Here is a 22584-nt window from a genome sequence, read left to right as displayed (position 1 = left end):
AGAAATACTTGACTATCTAGAGTTAACTTTTAGTTTTAGGAAACATGGGGATAATAGGATCGGCTTTTAAAATATCAGGAAATGAGGAGTGGGTTGGAGGTGTAGATGAAACAAGAATGGCCAAAGCTTGATAATTATTAAAGCTGGCAGATGGGAATTCTTTGCTATTCCTTTTATTTAATACATATTTGAAATTTCTCATAATAAAAAGTTAAAAAAAAAACACTATGAGAAAACATTTGCGGGGGATAATCTACAATTCTGGTTTCTTTAAAAAGTTAGGGACAGGGGCGCCTGGGTGGCTCAGTGGGTTGAGCCTCTGCCTTAGGCTCAGGTCATGGTCCCAGGGTCCTGGGATGGAGCCCCGTATCGGGCTCTCTGCTCGGTGGGGAGCCTGCTTCTCCCTCTCTCTGCCTGCCTCTCTGCCTACTTGTGAACTCTGTTAAATAAATAAGTAAAATCTTTAAAAAAAAAAAAGGGACAAAAAAAAGGTAGGGAGAAAGAAAGAAAAGGTGGGGACTGCTCTAGTTAAAAAAGAGTAAAGGGGCATCAAATGCAGTATTTTTTGAAACTTGTTGAATGAACTTCCAATTGAATCCTGGTTTTAGAAAATTGGCCAAAAAGACATTTTTTGAGAAAATTTGTAAAACTTGCAAATAGACTGGGTATTAAGTGATGTTAGAAAGTTTTTCTTAGGCAGGATGATGATTTTGTGGGTATAGGAAAACATCTTTATTTGTAGTAAGTGCATGATAAAATGTTGAGGGGTAAAGTGTCATGACATGATCCACATGTGCCTCCTCAATCCCACATGAACACAAACAGATAGTGTGAAATATTAGTAACTTAGATTTAGGTGAGACAGATTTTCAGTGTACTACTTCAACTTATTGAGGATTTTTAGAAAGAAAGTTGAGGGAAAAAGGAATACATTTATAGTAGTTGGATTGTTAAGCTGTTTATGAGATGAGGCTTTTGACTAATATTAAATTTCTTATTGGTATACACTGAAACCTTTGTACCTGATACTACTTATTTATTATTTTTCCATTAACTCTTTTCCTGATGAGCACTAACAGTTTATTGGGAAAGATAAACTGAATTATTTTGAAACCTGAGGGCATGTGTTCAGAAGTGTTAAAGTCAGTGATCTGGGAGGTTGGGGAACCAGGTGGTGGGTATTAGAGAGGGCACGGATTGCATGGAGCACTGGGTGTAGTGCAAAAATAATGAATACTGTTATGCTGAAAATAAATAAATTTAATTAAAAAAAATAAAGTCAATGATCTTTTTTTAAAAGATTTTATTTATTTATTTCAGAGAGTACACGCATGCATACATATGCTTTTGCAAGCTGGGGAAGGGGCAGAGGGTGAGGGAGAGAGAATCCCAAGCAGGTTCCACATCCAGCATGGAGACCTAGGTGGGGCTCAGTTTCATGACCCTGAGATCTCAATCTGAGCTGAAATCAAGAGTTGGCATGTTTAACCAACTAGGCCTCCCAGATGCCCTGCCAGTGATCTTTTTGATGATGATTTTTCTCTATGTAATTCATACGGTTAGTATAGATGTGAAAAATGGATTTGATGATGTACAGATAGTTCTTTGCTTCTGTGTTTCCATCTTAATTTCTCCCAAGAATGATTGTCTGTTCATTAGATTCCATTGGTATGTGGTTAGATATATTGTCTCTTTTTCTTGTCTCCTTTCTCTTAAGATTGTTTATAAGTAGGGGTGCCTGGGTGGCTGAGTTGATTAAGTATCCAACTCTCATTTTCTGCTCAGGTCATGATCTCATGGTCATGAGATTGAGCCCCAAGTCTGGCTCTGCATTGGGCATGGAGCCTGCTTAAGATTCTCTCTCTCCCTCTTTCTCGCCACCCCCCCCAAAATGGTTTAAGTGGTAAGTTTTATGTTGCATATATTTTACCATAATTAAAAAAATAAAACATAAAAATGCTGTTAAACAGTTTCAATAAGGGATTGTCAAGCATGCCAGTTGAAGTCTAATGGTTTTTCTTAATTTGTATTTTTTAAGAGGGGCCTTTAAGAAAGGAAAATGTTAATTTTTCTAAAGCTTTTTTCTAAAATGAGTCTAGGAGAGTCTGAGAATGTTAAGATCATTGGGTAAGTCTGGAGATTATAAAATGGCTTTGCAATTTTGAACTCTTCTGATAACTCTTTAGCTTTCTAAAACTTATTTGCAAACACCGTTTGTCTTTCCTTATTTTTATCATTAATCTGATTTTATTTTACCTTATTCTTTTTTGTTCCAGTGGTGTATGTATTGAGCTGATAAGGAGAGACAGGTATTATGTAGGTGTAATTGTTATTAATCAGATACCATTACTGAATAGGTTGTTATTTAGATACAATTTTCTCAGGTAAGCATTTTGTTTTGATTTTAGGCATTGTGGTGTGACTTCATCATATCACAGGATAAGTCTGAGAAGGCCTACAGTAAGTTTCTTTTTGAAATTTTACTTCATCTTACTCCAAATGTTTATCTCCTTGCTTATTTTTTGTTGTTGTTGTTCAAAGTAAGTAGCCACTAATAATAGTGATTTAGCCTAATCATTTTTTTAATGGTATGTTAAATAACTTGTCCTGTTGGGAATTGTAGTTTGTTATTGTTGAGGTTTTTTTTTTTTAATGCATAAATCTTGTATCATTTCTTTTCAGGTAGTGATGAAGTAGAAAAATGCATATGTATATTGCAAAGCTCGTGTATCAACATGCATAGCATAGAAGGAAAGGATTACATAGCTTCTTTACCTTTTCAGGTAAGTTGAGTATTTCACTATTTCTGTGTTTTGTTGTAGAATATTCTTGAATTAATTAGGTGCAGAACTATTGCTATTCTTACACTTTGTAGTAATTAAGACCGGCATTTTTATTCAAATAAAGTAACCAAATTTTAACAGTTTTAATCCAGTTTTCCATCCTTTGCATAAAAAATAAATTATTTAATGAAGTGGATTATGGAGTTTTTTTCCTGAGAGATTTTTTTTAGTTTAAGTTATAAAAAGAAAGCATTTTGGAATATTAAAGCATGTGAAGAAGATTATTGTCTTTTTCCTGTTTCCCATCATCACATTGTCATTTTGGTACTGTTATTAGCCAGTGGCAGGAATTTCTGATTGCACTCTTTCTTAAATTTGATTTTGTCTTGGACTTTAAAAAAATGTTGTTAATGATCACATTGTTTTGTGAAGCTTTAAGTTGGAAGAAAATCTTAATGTTCTACAGTTTCCTAAGCACATGTTACAAAGAGTAATTTCTTTTACTTTTGTTTTTTCCTATCCTTTTACCTGATAGGTTGCAAATGTTTGGCCCACCAAATATGGATTGTTGTTTGAACGAAGCAGTTCCTCACATGAGGTACCTCCAGGTCTACCCAGGTATCCATTTTACTCAGTTCAGTATATTATTATTTGGGCTTTTTTGGTGCTGGTTTTGAGGTAATATTGTTTACCTAAAAGTTCAGGATGATGATAATTTCTGTGCTGACAGCATAGATAAATGTGATATTCTCATCTCAGTACTGTACACTTATGAGGGCTACTTCCGACATGGCACTTAATTTTATCTACTGCTTCCCTCCTCTCCTCCATAGTAAAATTAAACGAGCATATACTCAGCGGATATGAAGATTGTTCTTAGAGCCATCACTGTTTTACTGTGTTACTTTGTGCAAGTCAGTAGAGCTTTCTTAGCTTTAGTTTCCTTATCTGTCACAGAAGTACTGTCATTTATCTCTTAGGATTTATGCAAAGATTAAATGAGCTGACGTATGTAATATATGATGTAAGATTTAGTACATATTAGATGCACAACAAATGATAGGTGCTTATTGGTAGCATGTTTACCTTGTCTCCCTAATAAATTGTGAGCTCTCTTGTCATAGTCTGGTGTAAGTAATAGACACTGTTTTTAAAAAAATTGCTTGTAGATTTTAATCTTTCTGTGTTTAGACAGAAGGCCTGTTTTTTTGTCCTTTTTAAAATCACTCCTTAAAAAAATACAGCCTTTTTATTCACTCAATGTTTTTCTTCCTTTTTTGTGACACTTTTTTGTAAATGGATATAGGACACCAAATTTCTTTCTTAGCTGCCAGAGACACACTGCCACCAAGGAAGGTTAAAAAAAAAAAAGACTGCCTTATGCTTATTACTCCATTGGCTCTGTAATGTGATGATTCCTGTATGTAGAGATTCCCTGGGCTGTGTTGATTTCCCTGTGTGTGTGAATGCATAGAATTACCATGTACAAGAAGAGATATTTCCAGGAATGAAATAGAAGATACTGTGAGAAATAGTATGTAAAAAGTTTAGAGGCTTGCATTTTGAGATGATGGATTTCTAGTTGCTTGTATAATCTGGAGAAGATATTTCTTTGCAAGGAAAGTACAAAATTTGCACATAAATGGAATCATTTTGTGTTGGTGATTGACTGATTATTTGTTTATTACTAGAGAACCTTTACCCACTATGTTCAGCATGTTGCATCCACTAGATGAAATAACCCCACTTGTTTGTAAATCCGGAAGTAAGTGTATTTTTATAAATTCTTTCATTCCTTTTTTTAAAATAAATTCTTTCACATAAACTTTTTTAAATTTGGGGGATAGGAGGAAATGGAAGAGCTTTATGAAAATTGGGCTTGTTTTATAGAAATAATGTAGTTTAAACATTTTTTTTTTTTTTTTAAAGATTTTATTTATTTATTTGACAGACAGAGATCACAAGTAGGCAGAGAGGCAGGCAGAGAGAGAGGAAGGGAAGCAGGCTCCCTGCTGAGCAGAGAGCCCGATGCGGGGCTCGATCTCAGGACCCTGAGATCATGACCTGAGCCGAAGGCAGAGGCCTTAACCCTCTGAGCCACCCAGGCGCCCCTAGTTTAAACATTTTTATTATGAAAAATTATATTAAAGCAACAACTTGAATACTATGGTATTGTTTTTAATTGTTATTTTATTAACAATTTTATTGTTAAATGTTATTAAATGTTATTAATTGTATTAATAGTTATTCTTTTATTAAAAATAGGGCCTATAATCAATCAGGAATATTGATATATTTGCTACCCTATCTGTAGATGACTGGATTCTGTTCTTCATTCATAAGTAAATGAACAATATTTAAATGAACTATAATTGTTTTTTGTTGTTGAAGAAAAAAGAATAGGTTCTTAGGCCTCTTCTGTGTAAATTTTAATAACTCATTTTCTGTGCTCATAATAAAAAAATTTACTGAGATGCAGAACTTTTAGTATTTCCTAAGGTATTTCTAGTTGCTTATCTTAAAAATTTAAATGTGGCCAAACATGATAGGTAATTATAAATAATGAGGACTTGAAAACTGAAAAAAAGTGTTTATATTTTTTGACCAATTTTACTTGTAGGACTTTATCTCAAGAACATATTCTGAAATTCCGCTGAGGTTTTTAATCTTGTGTATCAGGGCTTGGTAAACTGTAGCCCACAGTTCTAAATCCAGCCAACAGCTTGTTTTTTTATGGCTTATGAGCTAAGAATGGTTTTAATCTTTTTAAAGGGTTGTAGAAAAAAAACATGCAACAGTCATTATGTGGTCCACAAAGCCTAAGCTATTTATTCTCTGGCCTTATACTGAAAAGTGTGTTGATAATTCTGTATTATACTGGTAACGATTACAGACAACCTAAATAAACATGTTAGGATGGTGTGAACCATTATTGATCATGTTTTTGAACAATATTTAATGACCTCAGGAATTGCTTGTGCATAATGTTAAGTAGAATATAAAACTAGGTACAGTGATTCTAATTTTTGTAAATGCATAAAAAGTGTGTGTATACATGTAGGAAAAAAACACTAAAAAGGGAATATTCCCTAATGTATTAAGAGTGGATATTTTGAGATGGTGGAATTATGAGTGATTTTTATTTGTTTCTTTATAAAATACCTCTTATTTTTATAAAATATTTAAAATTTAAAAATATTTTAACTGGGAGGGAAGGGAGGCATTTAGGAAGCTGTCAGAGAAGGTTATAGAAATCAATTCAGGGTACTGTAGAAGTAAAAGCTAAACTCACTAGGAAAAACTTATTTTGCAAGTATACTTAGTAAATAGTGTACTGTTCAGCTCTGTTTGAATAGTTATTACAGGGGACAGATTTCATACGGAAGAAAAACAGTCAAGAGGTCAAACATGGCAGGATAGTTGATGGCAGTTTGCAGATCAGTTAGTTGTTGAGTAGTCACAGACCTACCTGTGGCCCACGGGATAGTGAGTCAGCATGCATCTTCAACATGTAATTGCATGTATGTGAATTGAAACTTGTAATATATTCTGTATGTAGGTTGAGAAGTTGTTGCCCAAAGTAAATTTAAAAATTCAGGGTAATTGTATATTAGTGGATTTTTGTGTGTTAATTGGCTGGGTTTCTCTTTAGGAATTACAGAAAGTCATTTCATGAAGAACTGTCTTATGAAGTTCATTATTCAGTACCTGATCATTTCTATTTTATCTTTAAGGTCTTTTTGGTACATCAAGAGTACAGTATGTTGTAGATCATGCAATGAAAATTGTTTTTCTCAACACTGACCCCTCCATTATAATGACCTATGACACTGTTCAAAGTTTGCATTCTGTGTGGGCTCTTCGGAGAGTCAAAACAGAGGTAAGGATAATGGCAAGTCACTCCTTAGCATGAAAGGATAGTTAACACTGAAAACTTTTCACATGTATTTGGAAGAATCATTTGTGAAATGCATTGAGCTTCTTAGGAAAAAAGAAGTATTGTGTCTTTAATAACTGGCTTCTACCCTGAATTCTCACCAGGAAATTACCCTTTTAATCTAATTATTGCCTTTTTTTTCCTCCTTCTCATCATTTTGACTTAAGGAAGAGAATGTTGTCTTAAAGTTCTCTGAACAGGGGGGAACCCCACAGAATGTGGCCAGTAGTAGCTCCCTCACAGCACACCTCAGAAGCCTCTCCAAAGGAGATTCCCCCGTGGCTTCACCTTTCCAGAATTACTCCTCCATTCACAGTCAGAGTCGCTCGACCTCCTCACCCAGTCTACACTCTCGTTCACCTTCTATTTCCAACATGGCAGCTCTAAGGTGGGAATTAAGTGTGGAAGTGTTTCCTTGTTTTAAACAAGATATCCCAAGAAAGAGATACCTTCTTTTCAAACTTTCTTTTAATGTTTTGAAGGATTTAAAATCTCTGTTGATAGCTCTTGGGTTTTTTTAGGGAAAATAGTGATTATCCCAGTCGTGTTGCTAAGTAAAAGTTAGTTTTTTTAAAGTGAGTCTTATTTAGAAGCTGCCTGTGCTTGTCATAAGATTCGTTGCCTCATTTCCATCAATAAGTGGCAGCAATTTGATGAATATTAATTGCAAAAATATTTTGGTTTCTCTTTCCTTTCTTGTTTTTGGTCTTTGAGCTTTTTCATTTTTATCTATCTGGTAATGGGGGGACATATTTTTATTGGTATGTACATATCAATATGTAGGAATGTAGTTTGGACCTTTCTGAATATAAAAACAGTTCATGTTCTGAGGCAGAAATGAATAAATTTTCCTTTTTAAGATGATAAAGATTGAATTTTAAGAAGAATTTAAATCTTTAGAATACAATAAAACACGTAATGTGAGCCATTTAAGTAGTTATTCCCCTTAAAAAAAATTTATTCCTGACAGAGATTATACCAGGAATGCAGTTGTTACATAAGAGTTTCAGGAAGTGTGATTGGAAAGCATGTTCTGTCAGCCTGCCTTGTTAATTGTGATGCCCTCTCTCTGTTTATTTTGCAGTCGTGCTCATTCTCCTGCCTTAGGAGTACACTCTTTTTCAGGGGTGCAGAGGTTCAACCTTTCAAGCCATAATCAGTCTCCAAAGAGACATAGTATTTCTCATTCTCCAAATAGTAATTCTAATGGCTCCTTCCTTGCGCCAGAAACAGAGCCAATTGTTCCTGAACTTTGTATTGACCATTTATGGACAGAAACGATTACTAACATAAGGTTTGGGATATATATTTTTATATTCAAAGAAAAATGTTGGTACAAGTTTTAGAAAACCCTTGGTGTTTTGCTCAGAGTTTCCTTTAGTCTTTTAATATAATCAGTTATTAATACTTATAAAAATGTAGAGATAAATCTTAAGGCTGCCTCAGTTTCAAGAGGCTATTAATGATATTAAAAGTGATTATAAAAGTATTCTTTTATCATTTCCTATTTCTTTATAGTAGTAAGAATCTCTTAGATTTGAGGTGTTTGATGTTTTAGAGAGAAACAACTAATTTCTGTAGATTAAGGAACTAGGGGTTTTATTAGTGTTTTTTTAAAGTTCTATCTTTATGTTAGTTGAGTGTCAGGAGTTGTTTCTGGGATATGCAATTTAGACCTCTATTCTGGGTGGTCTTTCTCCTTTTATGTTGTCTTTGATCAGTCATTCATTCAGCCAGTTCCAGTGTGTATGCTAGTGGCTGTGGGTTAACAGGCAAATTGGTCACTGTCCCTATCCTGAAAAAGAGACAGCTGAAGTTGGTGACACAGAGGCACTGCCTACTCTGTTGGTAGGGCTTTGGGAAGATGAATAATAGGTATTTGCTGGGTAGGAAAGGGAAGAAGTGTGCAGTAGGCAGGATGATCAGAACAGAAGTTTAGAAGTATGAGTGTGTGATATATACAAATGCTCTCACTTTGCTTATGCTGGAAGGAAGGGCAAGGGTAGGGAATGGGGACGGTTGAGAGAAAGATCGCCCTTTAGGGCTGCTCTGTTTGATGAGGGCTGTTAAGGTGCTTTATGTGTGGGTCATAAACTTAGGGGAAAGAGCAGAGCAATAAATGTGGGAGTTGTTGGCTTGTACGTGGTGATTGAGACAAGGGAGGTGGATTAGAAGTTAAGGATCGTGTAGACATCGGGTTCCTGGAGGGCCTGGGGATGAGCTTGTGGTTGCAGAGGGCCTAGTGACCTAGCATCTTACAGTAATCATGTGCACGTTAGTTTATAAGAGTTTTCCTAAGGAGAGGGTTTTAACATTTATTAGATTCTCATAGGGGGTCCGAGACCTCCAAAAAATAGATCTGGTTGTGTAGAGTCAGAAGAGAGCTAGGGACTGAAGTCTTGGAAACCTAAGTTTTTGGGGGTAAAAAGAGAAAAAATACAACTGCTATAGAGAGACACAGCAAGAAAGCTTAGGTGTGAGAGGCAGCAGAAGTGTCATGGGACAATGGAAAAGAGAGCCTTTCAGAAAGAAAGTTGCCAGTATTGTCAGGTGTTGGTAAGGTGTGGCACTAAGCGAAGAACTCAGGACATACCTAGTTGGCAGTGAGTTCGTTGGTGACCTTGGCCAGAGCACTTGGGAGAGGTGCTGTGGAGTGGAAGGACGTGAATGGGGACTGAGGAAGTGAACGTTGACATATAGATTATTTTATGGATTGGGGATGGGGATACAATATTAGAGGGAGTCTCAGTGTCAAGAGAGAGTTTTGTTCCTGCTGAATTACATGAGAAAATTAGTCTTTGTGACTAAATACCTCAGTGAGTATCTCTAAAATATACGGACATCTTACCTAACCACAATACCATTTTTTACACCCAATTAACAGTAAGTCCTTTATATCATTTATTATTCAGTCCATCTTCAAAGAGAGAGTAGGCTGCAAGGATGATACTCAGTGTAGGGAAAGCATCGGAAGTACTGGAGAGAGGAAATGACAGATTGAACGAGGAACCAGAAAGGAGCGCAAGCAGAGAGATTAGCCTTCAGGAGAAAGGCAAAAGGTAGTGATGGTTATTAGATACATAGGGCAGGAGGCTGGTCTCAAGCCTTACAGTCCCATTTTCTCTGTTATGCAGAAGGCAAATGCATGTTCTTAGGGGTTAGGGAATAGTAAAGTGTGGAAAGTAAAGTGTGAATACAGTGTTGAAGTAGCTTCTCTGGTTTTGTTCCTCATAAATGAAATAAAAGTTTCCTACATTTAAAAATTGTTTATCTTTAAATATCTGTTGGTAAATTTAATATATTGCAGATTATTATTTTACAGAATTCTGTACCACTCCAGAAAGAAATCTTTGGAAATTAGAGATATGGTTTCAGAAAGAGGGATAAAGTAGAGCCTAATCTGAGAGAGGATGAATAGGAGAGGTCATGTTATAAGAGGTGTGACCCCTTACAACCTTTAAAGGATAGGAATCCCAAGTTTGCATCTTTAACAGTATATAACTTTACTAGTATGGAATTAAAAAGGTCATTGTTAATGATTAAATTTATTATAATTTATTCCCCCAAAAGCTATAGAATGGACTCAGAATCAAAGAACTGAAAGGAATCTCAGAGATCATGAAGTTCCAGTCTTAGAAGTGTTGTGGGGTCTTCAGTGTTACTGCTTGGTCCAAGTAGTTTTAAGATTTCTTGCAGGGTATTTTCATTAAGAGTTACAGTGGCAGATTTTGGAACCAATGCTGACAGTTACTTTATTAATGTATCTACTACAGAGAGAAAAATTCACAGGCCTCAAAAGTGTTTATTACATCTGACCTATGTGGGCAGAAGTTCTTATGCTTTTTAGTGGAGTCTGAGCTTCAGTTACGGTAAGTACGCCTACTTCCCTTTGATTCTGTACAAATAAACTTAGGGCTGCTTTTTCTTTTTGCTTTTTTTAACTTTAGTAGCTTCACTGAAATAATTTACATGCCAGGGGCACTGGGGTGGCTCAGTGGGTTAAAGCCTCTGTCTTCGTCTCAGGTCATGATCTTGGGGTCCTGGGATCGGGCCGGCATTAGGCTCCCCTGCTTCCCTTCCTCTTTCTCTGCCTGCCTCTTTGCCTGCTTGTGATCTCTGTCAAATGAATAAATAAAATCTTTAAAAAAAGAAAATTTACATGCCAAAAAATTGACATTTTTTAAGTGTACAATTAAGTGATTTTTAGTAAAATTACAGTTAACACAATCATCATCACTATAATCAGGTTTTATAACATTTCTGTCCCCTTAAAAAGAACCCTTGTGTTTGATTGGCAGTTAGTCTCTCTTCTGATTCTCAACTTCAGGTGACCACTCTGTATGTAGGCTTTCTGTGTAGTAGATTTGCCTTTTCTGGAGATTTTATAAAATCATGCCAAATGTAGTTTTTTGTGGCTAGCTTCTTTTACTTAGCGTAATATTTTCTAGGATCCACCATGTTGTAATGTGTATGAGAACTTTATTCCTCTCCCAGTGTAGTAGTCCGTTATGTAGATATACAACATTGTGTTTATCCATTCATCTGTTGATGGACATGGTTTCCACTTTTTGACCATAGTGAGTTATGGCCCTGTGAACATTGGAGCAGAAATCTTAGTGTGGACATACATGATTTCTTTTTTCTTGAGATAGCTAGGAGTGGAATTGTTGGGTTGAACAGTAAAAATTCATGTTTAACTTCTTAAGAAGTTGCCACTGTTTTCCAAATAGGTTACATCCTTTTATATTCCCACTGGCAATCTATGAGGGTTCCACTTTCTTTATCGTGTTGTCCTTCTCTTTGTAGCCATTCTAGTGCATGTGATGAAGTGTTTTTAATTTGCATTTCCCCAATGACTTAATGATGTTGAGCATCTTTTCATGTTCTTACTGGCCAGTCATTTATCTTTTAGGTAAAAATGTGTATTCATATCTTTTGTCTACTTACTTACCTTTTTATTTTAAAATAATTATAAAACACAGGCAGTTGCAAAATAGTAGGGGGGCAGTCCTGTGTACCCTGTACTCTTTATCTCCCAAGGGTAACATCTTATATAATTATAGTACATTATCAAAATAAGGAACTTGGCATTGGTACTATCCGCAAATCTTATTCAGATTTCATTAGTTTTACGTGTCCTCATTTGTATGTTTATAATTCCATGAAATTTTCTCATGTGTAAATTTATGTAAATATCACAGTCAAGATATAGAACTTCTTTATTACCTCAAAGATGTCCCTCCTTTATAGTCCCGTACACTAAACCCACCCACCCGATCCCTAACCACTAGCGACCAGTGATCTGTTCTCCTTTTCTAAAATTTTTGTCATTTGAAAATGTTACGTAAATGGAATTATACAATATGTAACCTTTTGAAATTGGCTTTTCCCAGTCAGCATAATACCTTAAAGATCACTATAAGTTGTTGCACATATTAGTAGTTTGTTTCTCTTTTTATTTTAATATTTAGCTGTGTAAAGTTTCAAGAGAGTAATGATAAAACTCAGCTCATCTTTGGGTCCATCACCAACATACACGCAAAGGATGCAGCACCAGTGGAGGTAAATGTGGGCACATTTCTTGAGAGTTGAAAATCATTATGTTTTATAATTTGCACAGATTGGCAAATAAAATTTTTGTCTTTCTCTCAGAAGATAGATACCATGCTGGTCCTTGAGGGCAGTGGAAACCTGGTGCTGTACACAGGAGTGGTTCGGGTAAGTAGTAAGTAGCCTTTCATCCTTTTGTAGGACCACCTCCTTGATGATGATGATTATTATTATTTTTAAACATTCTTTTTTAATGATTTTATTTATTTATTCATTTGACAGAGGGTGATCATAAGCAGGGGAAGTGGCAGGCAGGGGCTGAGGGAGAAGCAGGCTCCCTGCTAAGCAGAGAGCCAATGCGGGGCTCAACCCCAGGACCCTGGGAGCATGACCTGAGCTGAAGGCACTTAACTGACAAGCCACCCAGGTGCCCCTGATTATTATTTTTTAATGTGAATTTAGTTTAATATTTGTATTAGTGACCTAATACTAAATTTGGTTGTAGAATTTGGCAGAAGATTTTTTTTTTAGTTGAAAATGAAGTTCCCACCCAGGAAAAAAGAAGAAAGAAAATGAAGTCTTCCGTTAGGTTGGTCCCAATTTGGAGGCCTAGGACTCATTGCCATTAGATGTATTGGTGCTTTCTGGCACAGATGGGGACTCATTAATGAATATAGGTAGATTATTAAAAAAAAGAAAAAATTATATATATAAAATAAATGAGTAAATTTAAAAAAAAAGAAAAAAGTTAACCTGAAGTTTTATAAAGAATGTAGTTTTGAAATTGATGTATGGGTAGCTTTGTTAAGTCTCAAGGTTTTTATAAAGTTTTATTAAATGTGTAGTATGTTCACCATATAGTTTTTTTTAACAGTTGTGAAATTTATATATAGAATTATGTTAATTTTTAACAATTTAGATTGCAAAATTTAAATACATATACACAGTTTGAAGACAAATGAAGTGGCCCTTACAATGACCACTGGCCACCAATTTGGGCAGTATCTTTATTGTCTGTAGGGTGCTGTTTTCTTACTTACATCCTCATTTCCCGCCTCCCCCTGGGTAGACTGACTTTTTACAATAAATCTTGTATATTTGTTTTTTATTTGGAAAGCTTTTCATTGTTAATGTCATTTACTGAGTTAAAGAAGTAGCAAGAGTGGACATCCTTGTCTTGTTTTTGATCTTAGGTGGAAAGTTTCAGTCTGTCACTATTAAGTCTGATGTTAGCTCTAGGTTTGGATTTGTTTTGGGTTTTTTTAACATACTCTCTATACATTGAGGAAAATCTTATTTTTATTACAAGTTTTTTTTTTTTTGCAGTTATGTACATGTCACTAAAGAGTAAATTGTTCAGTTTTCCTTTAATTTCAATTTTTATATAAAGGAGATCATATCATATGATCTTCTCTGGACTTCATTATTTTGTTCAACATTATTACTTATTTTTAGATTTACCTATGTCCATGTGTAGCTGTATTTATTCACTGTTCTCTAGTAGTCCATTGTATGGTTATATCAAAACTTTTACCATTTTATCGTCACTGGGGGTGTTTGTGTTGCTTCTGCTGTTTCCTCTGGTAATGCTTTAAAAAAGTTCTTACACATGTCCCTTAACCTTCAGAGTTTATGCATGTTCAATTTGGCCACGGGGGGTGGGGCACCAAATTGTCTTCCAGGATGTAGGTTGTACCAATTTACAATATGTCCCCTTCAACCTTGCATTCAACAGTGTATGAGAGTTCTGAATGCTGCTTTATGTAGCGTTCAGATTGGTGCCTTGTTAGAATCAGGTGAGAATGGAAATCTAGGCTCCCCACTTGGACTTTGTTGACAGGACTGAGAGGTAGGACATAGTTTTTCCCATGGTGGTTTTTGTTTGTTTGTTTGTTTTAAGATTTATTTATTTGTCAGAGAGAGTGCAAGCAGAGGGAACAGCAGGCAGAGGGAGAGGTAGGCTTCCCACTGAGCAAGGAGCTGACTGTGGGACTTGATCCCAGGACTCTGGGATCATGACTCGAACTGAAGGCAGACACTTAACTGACTGAGCCACCCAGGCATCCCTTTCCCATGGTGTTTGTCTGGAGTAGATCACTAAAAGTTTTTGATCTTGTTAAGCTATTCCTTTCCTGATTTTCTTTTGGCCAAGGAGAGAGGTATTTCTGGGGCTTGGTTTTTTTTTTTGGTCTGCTCTTATTGAGATTGTATCTGCCCCTATTTCTTTGCTACCCAGAGGCCAGCTTGATGAACTGAGTGGTGTTACAGATCAGTGTTTAGTTCTTAGATCTTTTACTGTGTTATTTTTGGTGAGTTTCACACATAGCTCACTCAGAGGTCTGCCTAGGATTTCATACACATATTTAAGAAATCCTTCTCTTATTTCCTTTCCATTCTTCCTTTCACTCCCTAGGTGGAACAGAGAGGGGCTACTGCCTTGTTACTGCAGGGTAGTGCTGGAACACAGTGCTCCACCCATAATTTCTGTGGAGGACAGAAGGGGAGAGGTATGCTGCCTTACTATTGTAGAGTAAGGATGAAAGCCAGTGTTCCTCCCCCTGCACCATGGGGAGGTGCAGAGAGGCTGCCTCTTGGCTATGAAAGCAGCAGTGGTCTGTCCATAGTCTCTGCACCTGCAGTGCCTGATGAGGAGGGGAGGAGATAACCACCTAGTTACCACCATGCAGAATAGGCCTGGCCCACAGTCCTTGTGTTGCCACCTATTCCTCGGAGAGGGAATGATAGAACTCTGCCCATAGACTCCAGACCACAGCTCCTGATACAGAGGAAACTAGGGCCATGACTTTTTTCCTAGTGTTTCCTGGAGTGGGGCAGGTATGGTGAAGATGTCTCTGTCTTGCTTCGTCCCTCTTTTCCTGACATTTTTCTAAAAAGAGCAAGGTTTCTCTTGGTTTGCTTCTGTGGCCATTTCTGAGTTGCAGGCCCCTTGAGAATGCAAAAACTAGTTATGGAAACAGTGAAAGAAACAAAAACACCTAGGGAATTCATCATAGGTTATTTCTGGTTCTCAGGTTCCTAGCCAGTGTCTTCTTTTTCTCAGCTTTCAGAGTCTTCAATTGCATTATAAATTTTGTGCAGATTCTATTGTAAATAGTTGGGGGGATAGCATGAAATGTGCTTACTCTATATTTTCATTAACTGGAGGTCTCTCGTAGCTTATTTATTTATTTTTTTTAGTAGCTTATTTTATTTTATTTTTAAAAAAAGATTTATTTCTTTGAGAGAGAGAGCATGAGCAGAGGAAGGGGCAGAGGCAGAGGCAAAAGCAGACTCCTCACTGAGCAGGGAACCCCATGCAAGGCAGTGTGGGGCTGGATATAGGGCTCAATCCCAGGAACCTGGGTTCATGACCTGAGCCAAAGGCAGACACTTAACTGACTGAGCCACCCAGGCGCCCTCTTGTAGCTTTTTAAAAACTTTATATGTACTGGTTTTCACCCTCATTTTATTTTCTAATCCTGAGGATTTTGTTTGGGTAACTTTGTAATTTTATTAGTTTTGGGGTAATATACGGACATAAATATGGATTTTGTTAGAATTTCACTTGAGTTCTGATTATTTCTTTTGAGTCTTATCAGAGTTTTCAGCCTGTGTGGATTTGAACTTCTGTTTTTTTTCCTGAGAACCTCATGAATAGCCAAAATAAGGGGTCAACTCACTCTTTTAATGAAGAATATACATAAAGTTTTTTGAGGAAATATTTGAGAGTTTGTGAGGGAAGAAGGCAGATTATGAGCTCAAGAGCACAGTTCGGATTACATTGGATTTAATATCTGGAGCATCACCTTCAGTTTTTTTAGCCCCTTGAAAGTAATTGATGTTCATTCTTTCTGACCGGAGATGTCATCAACAAGATTGCTGCTTACAGTTCAGAACGCTTAGTGTCCCTGCTGTCTTTACCACCAATATGATAGGAAAATGCATAGTATATGGGATTTTGTATTATGTTCTAACTTTATTAGCATTCACCCACTTTCCTATGCCAAAATAAGTCCTCAGTAATGAAGAAAAGGAATCAGACGAAGAAAAATTGTATCAAGATATTTGTAGGGGATGGTGGAATTACTGAAATTTTAGTTCTTTTAAATTCATTTTTTAGATGTGTTCAGTGTGTGTACAATTTAGAATATGAAAAGAAATTTATGCTTATGTGCCATAACATTTTATTTAAGGATATCATACATTAAAGCCAATATTTTTCCCCACATCTTTTTATTGCTTAAAGGTGGGAAAGGTTTTTATTCCTGGACTGCCAGCTCCTTCCCTGACAATGTCTAACACGATGCCTCGGCCCAGCACTCCACTTGACAGTGTCAGTACTCCTAAGCCTCTTAGTAAACTACTTGGATCCTTGGATGAGGTGAGTAATGAATTAGGTGTTGTCTAAAATTAGAGACTCTCTCTTTTTTTAAAAAGAGTTTATTTATCTGTCAGAGAGCACAAACAGGGGGAGAGGCAGGCAGAGGGAGAAGCAGATTCCCTGCTGAGCAAGGAGCCCAATGTGGGACTCAATCCCAGGACCCTGGATCATGACCTGGGCTGAAGGCAGATGCTTAACCAACTGAGCCACCCAGCTGGCCCTAGAGACTCTTACTCATAGGAAACAAACGGAGGTTTTCTGGAGCGGATAGGGTAGGGGAGTGGGTTAATTGGGTGATGGACATTAAGGAGGGTATATGTGGTAATGAGCACTGGGTGTTATATGAGACTGATGGTCACTTAGCTCTCCTGGGACTAATAATGCACCATATGTTAATTCAATTAAAAAATACTTAAAATTAAAAAAAGTCAATAGTGTTTTAAAGAAGTTTGGTTTAAATATTAGTTCTTCCCATGGTTAACTTTTTTCTGTTTTAAAAATGACATGATTAGAAGTTTAGGTAATACTTGGTAGAGTATGTATGTTTTCAAACACAAATGATTCAGTAAACTTACTGATTGCCCTTGTGATGTGTAAGGTACTACAAAGATGAGAATGAGACATTCTTTTTCATCTATGGGTAGTACAAGTGTAATGCTGCATGAGAAATTATAATTTAAGGTAGATTATTAAGACTTAGGAATGAGGAATAGAGAGTGCCACAGCAGATTTGCTGATAGAAAGATATATCCTGATGTGTTGATGTGGCAGAACCAGAAGCTTGTATCTGAGGGGCATGTTTAAGTTGGTTTGGACCTTTACGATAAGTAGGATATCTATAAATTAAAAGGGGCATTCGGAGCAAAGAGGAATCTCATGGGAAATGAGTTTGGAGGCAGGTTAAGTGCAGAACATTTCTTTGGAATATTCATATTTCCATCATGTAGTGTGTAAGACTGGAATGAATGAGTGCTTAATAAAAGTACAAGTCGCCTCTTGGGTGGGGCAGGGCAGGGGATGGGTAATAATAACTTGCTTTTGAGTGTTTTCTATGTACTAGGCACTTTTCTAAAATGTTTTATATGTATTAACTCATTTAATCCCTTAGAATGGCTTTGTTGGGAAGATACTGCTCCCCATTTTACAAATGGGTACATAGAGATAAAAGGTTACTTATCTAAAGTCATATAGCTAGTATGTGTTAGAGTTGGGATTTAGACTCTAGCATGTTCTTAAAGGCAGAAAGGATGAAAAGGTTTTTATTCTGAATGCTATCACCAGAACATTACAGGTTTTTGAGGATGGAGTTATGAATATTAGGCTCTGTGTTTTAGATGTTTATTTTAGGATTTAGACAAAAGAGATTCCAAGTGTTGTTTTCTGTGCTAATTCAAGAGGCATAAAGAGGATCCGAGGAGTTATGCCAGCATATTGGAAAGGAAGGGAGTGAGATGAGAGGTCTGGAGAAGTGGAAATGGCAGAGTCTGTTAGCTGATTGGTTTTGTGCTCTGCTGGGGAGAGGTGTTGGGGAACAAGGCTCAGAGTTCTCTGAGCAAGCTGGGTGGACACCCATGCTTACCAAGTTAGGAAGCCTGGAGAGAGGGGGTCTGTATTTGAGAGACATTTGGATGCAGATGTTAAGGGGCAGTTGAAAGTGAAGGTTGGTGCAAGCAGTTTTATTGGTCAATGTCTAGGCCTTAGTTTTGTTTTTTAAATATGCGCATTATTGCATTTTTTTCCCTTAAAGCAGGACATTTCCAGAATTTTCAAAAGGCAGCTGGAGAAGTGTCAGAGTTTCGTGTGATTTGGAGGGATTTTTGTCTTTTTTTTTTTTTTTTTTTTTTAAGATTTTATTTATTTATTTAACAGAGATCACAAGTAGGCAGAGAGGCAGGCAGGCAGAGGGGTGGGGAGAGCAGGCTCCCTGCTGAGCAGAGAGCCCGATGTGGGGCTCCATCCCAGGACCCTGAGATCATGACCTGAGCCGAAGGCAGAGGCTTTAACCCACTGAGCCACCCAGGCACCCCAATTTTTGTCTTTTGTAATGTAAAATGGTTCTTAACTTTCTTAGAATTCCATTAACCCAGGAATGATTAGTGTCTTTGTGGTAGCCATAGAGTCACAAGATGATTGTATTATACATTAGCCGATGACTTCCCACATCTCTGATTGATTGTGCAGTTAGACTTACATTCAGGACTAGTAGAGCTCAGCTCCCTTTTTGTGGCAGCTGTGGGAGTAGAAGCTTGAATATAATAAATAATCTTATACTTGATGGGCTATCCGTATTGATAAGATATTCACTTAGAGATGTCCTGTGATTTGAATTATGGAATTACAAAAAGGCTCAGTGTTTAGGACTCAATCTAAAGCTGGAAGCCTGTGTATGTAATTAGTAATTAAGATCATTTAAGTTTTTTGTTTGCTTGTCTACAGTTGAGCAAGTAAGTATTCTCATATGTTCAGAACAAACATTTGGCTGTAGGGGAGATGTCTTGTTTGTTTGCTTTCTCCTTGCTCTCCTTTCACTCTGGGCTCTTAGATCCTCAAGTCATCTCTGCCTTGGCTGCCTCAAGTTCAGTTTATGTATCTAGCTCTATAAGATTGCCAGAAGTGTTGCTGTCTCTTTTTCCTCTTAGCACTGGCCTTCCTTGCACACTCAGTGTATCCATACTCCCTACCAAATCCCTACCCAATATTGCACATGCCAAGACCAGGAAAAGTGGTATAAGAATTTTAGACCATCTCCCTGTGACTCCCTTCTTTCTCTCCTAGATCTTGGCTGCTCAGATCTAGGTTGACTCCATAGCTCTCCAGTGCTATTGATCAGATGTTTTACTATTTTACTGACTTTTTCAAGTTGCTTTGGGTGAAGATGTTGGTGTGCTGTAAGGTGCTTCATCATACCGAGAACGGAATGGCTTTAAATCATTATGTACAATTGTTAGACATTGTACAGAAAGAGCTTTCTTTATCCTTAATTCCTCAAAAAATATTTCATCTGTGTTGTATTTATAACTGTTTACAGGTGGCTCTGTTCTCCCCAGTTCCAGAACTGAGGGATTCTTCAAAACTTCATGATTCTCTCTATAATGAGGATTGTACTTTCCAACAGCTTGGAACTTACATTCATTCCATAAGAGACCCTGTCTGTAACAGAGTAACTCTGGTAAGTATATTTATTTTTTAAAAAGATTAGGTAGCTCTCTAAGAAATACAACTATCATTTCAAATTTGTCAAGTGGAGAATTCTGTTTGCAACATGAAAACATATTTTTTATGATTTTTTTAAAAAAAATGTCTTTTTTTGTACTATTTTACTTTAAATTGATTTGAAGTAATTCTGCTTACCTTTCTACAGTTGCTTTATTATTAATGATTATTAAAAAACAAATCTTATTTAAATAGTTGAATTTTGGGCATCTGGGTGGCGCAGTCAGTTAAGTGGCTGCTTTTGGCTCAGGTTATATGATCTCAGGGTTCTGGGATTGAGTCCCACATCAGGTTCCCTCCTATGTGGGGAGTCTGCTTTTCTTCTCCCTATGCCTGCTACTCCCCCACTTGTACTCTCTTTCTCTCTTCGTGTCAAAGAAATAAGTAAAATCTTAAAAAAAAAGTTAAATTTTATATTAATAGGATTTTTGTCTTTTTTAAAAAAGATTTTATTTATTTATTTGACAGAGAGATCACAAGTAGGCAGAGAGGCAGGCAGAGAGAGAGGGGGAAGCAGGGTCTCCGCTAAGCAGAGAGCCTCACATGGGGCTTGATCCCAGGACCCTGAGCTCATGACCTGAGCCAAAGGCAGAGGCTTAACTCACTGAGCCACTCAGGTGCCCCAGGATTTCTGTCTTTTCATTAAAAGTTAATCTTTTTTAGTTATGATGAGTCTTAGTGTATGTATAAAAATTAAACATTTCATTAAAACAAGAACTTTTAGAAATGCTGTTTGTTTATTTGTTTTTAAATAATTTATTTATTTATTTATTAGAGAGCGCATAGCAGGAGACAGGTAGAGGGAGAAGAAGAAGCAGACTCCTTGCTGAGCTGGGTATCCAACACAGGGCTCTAATCCAGGACTCTGAGATCATAACTTGAGCCAAAGGCAGATAGATGCTAACATGGCTTAGCCACCTAGATGACCCTGGAAATGTTATTTAAATAAGGACATTTACAGTTTCTGAAATTTGAAAGTATTCAGTTCTGTTTGAAAAATATTTTTCATTTATTATATGAATTTTGATAGGCAGTCTTATAAAGCATAGCCATTTTTAAGACATTCAGAGAGTTAGAACGCACAAATTCTAATTATGTGCTCCTGTTTGTTTTCATTCTTTCCCCTAGGAATTGAGTAATGGCTCCATGGTTAGGATCACTATTCCTGAAATTGCCACCTCTGAATTAGGTATGATTGAGGTCAGACCTCGCTTCCGTGTACTCTCGGTTTGATTGCTAAGATTTGTAGTATTTGCTGATTTGCAATAGTAATTGGGATTTTAAAATATTTGCTGTTTTTTAAGTTGTGGGATTGAGGTTTTTACTTAGTGGAGAAGCTGTGAAGAGCTGGGGATCACTTTTCAGTGTCTACTCCATATGTGCTCTAAGACTAGGGGTATACTTGAAGGATGTACTTGTTCTGTTTCTCTGAGATTTCATACGTTGAAGAAGGCCATGCAGTGAGTAGATATGCCTCTTGCAAGAACATCTGAGAAACAAGGAAGCCTAAGTAGCTAAAACATCTTTTGGCATATGTGGTGGCTTTAAATCATGAGAGACTCTTAATCTCAGGAAACAAACTGAGGGTTGCTGGGAGGTTAGGGGGTCGGGAGACGGTGGTTGGGTTATGGACATTGGGGAGGGTATGTGCTATGGTGAGTGCTGTGAAGTGTGTAAGCCTGATGATTCACAGACCTGTACGCTTGAAGCAAATAATACATTATATGTTAATTTAAAAAATAAATAAATATTTCTATTGTTAGATAAATTGAGAAATTAACATAATTGTCTTAATTGAATAAAACTCAGTGTTATAGTCAAAATACAGTCAGGTATATTTTAATAAAATTAGAGTCTGTTTAAGTTATTGAAACACAATTTGAAAAATACTAGGAGGATATTTCTGAATAGAGAATAGTAAAACTTCAGAATTGGCAGGATTTATCAACAGTTGTAAGTTAAGAAAAGAATGTATAAGAAAATTCACAACATCTGTTAGTTTCAAAATCTAAGTGGCAAAGCAAAGCATTGGCAGATTGAGTGGTTTCTGGAATTTGGTTAAGTAGGATAGAATGACTTTTTTGTTTTAGGAACTATCTTTCATTGGTGTGGTAAAATGATACTGTGAGAAGATGTGGAGATACCTTGCTTTTCTAAGAGGTATTTAACCAAGTAATTTCAAGGGCATATACCTCAGAAGTATAAACCTAAACAAAAAATCTGAAAACAGATAACAGACTAAATAAAATAAAATGAAAGCAGAGTAAAATCTTACTCTCTCATAGCCAGATAGAAATCACATAAGTTTCTGTACTTGGCTTAGAACTTTCTGTACTTTACTTATAAACATTCCTCAGCCCCTTAGGCAGTATCTGGTTTACACTTGTTCTGGATTCAACTGTGACAAACTTGGTTATTTGATTTTTCTAGCATTTATTCTATTTGACTCTAATCTTTGCTGTATGTATACACACATAGCAAATTGATGAGAGAGGATATGCTGCTGAGGATGGGCCTGGTGACAGTGGGAAGGGAAGAAGAGAATCCTCTAAAGAGAAGATGTGAGAATACAAAAACATTGCGGTTTGAGGCCACTTAACTATGAAAAGCAGACCCAGGCCTCTTCAGCACAGTAGCATGATAGTGTAGCACTGTGACTGATATTTCTACAGCACTAAGGAAGTCACTAAGGAAGGTATAAATTATGTAATATTGGCTGC

The 22584-nt window shown here is 36.6% G+C and overlaps 1 protein-coding gene across 7 annotated transcripts in view; it reads left to right on the top strand.

Moving 5' to 3' along the window:
• Positions 1 to 22584, top strand: part of ANAPC1 (anaphase promoting complex subunit 1) — a 102082-nt gene that overhangs the window by 4493 nt on the left and 75005 nt on the right. For 5 of the 7 annotated variants that reach the window (XM_059405594.1, XM_059405596.1, XM_059405597.1 and 2 more), the window contains 13 exons: positions 2409 to 2460; positions 2683 to 2783; positions 3319 to 3401; positions 4475 to 4548; positions 6518 to 6663; positions 6888 to 7108; positions 7805 to 8014; positions 10494 to 10589; positions 12192 to 12282; positions 12373 to 12438; positions 16517 to 16651; positions 19680 to 19820; positions 20993 to 21053. In XM_059405594.1, coding sequence (XP_059261577.1) covers positions 2409 to 2460; positions 2683 to 2783; positions 3319 to 3401; positions 4475 to 4548; positions 6518 to 6663; positions 6888 to 7108; positions 7805 to 8014; positions 10494 to 10589; positions 12192 to 12282; positions 12373 to 12438; positions 16517 to 16651; positions 19680 to 19820; positions 20993 to 21053 — 1477 coding nt within the window. Of the gene's footprint in view, positions 1 to 2408; positions 2461 to 2682; positions 2784 to 3318; positions 3402 to 4474; positions 4549 to 6517; positions 6664 to 6887; positions 7109 to 7804; positions 8015 to 10493; positions 10590 to 12191; positions 12283 to 12372; positions 12439 to 16516; positions 16652 to 19679; positions 19821 to 20992; positions 21054 to 22584 lie in introns of those variants that run through there. The other 2 variants (XM_059405600.1, XM_059405601.1) reach the window with 2 other exon arrangements.

This window comes from Mustela nigripes, chromosome 7 (genome assembly GCF_022355385.1).
Source record: "Mustela nigripes isolate SB6536 chromosome 7, MUSNIG.SB6536, whole genome shotgun sequence".
Classification (NCBI taxonomy): domain Eukaryota; kingdom Metazoa; phylum Chordata; class Mammalia; order Carnivora; family Mustelidae; genus Mustela; species Mustela nigripes.
The sequence above is the reverse complement of the archived record's forward strand: the minus strand, read 5'-3'. Positions and strand labels throughout refer to the sequence as shown.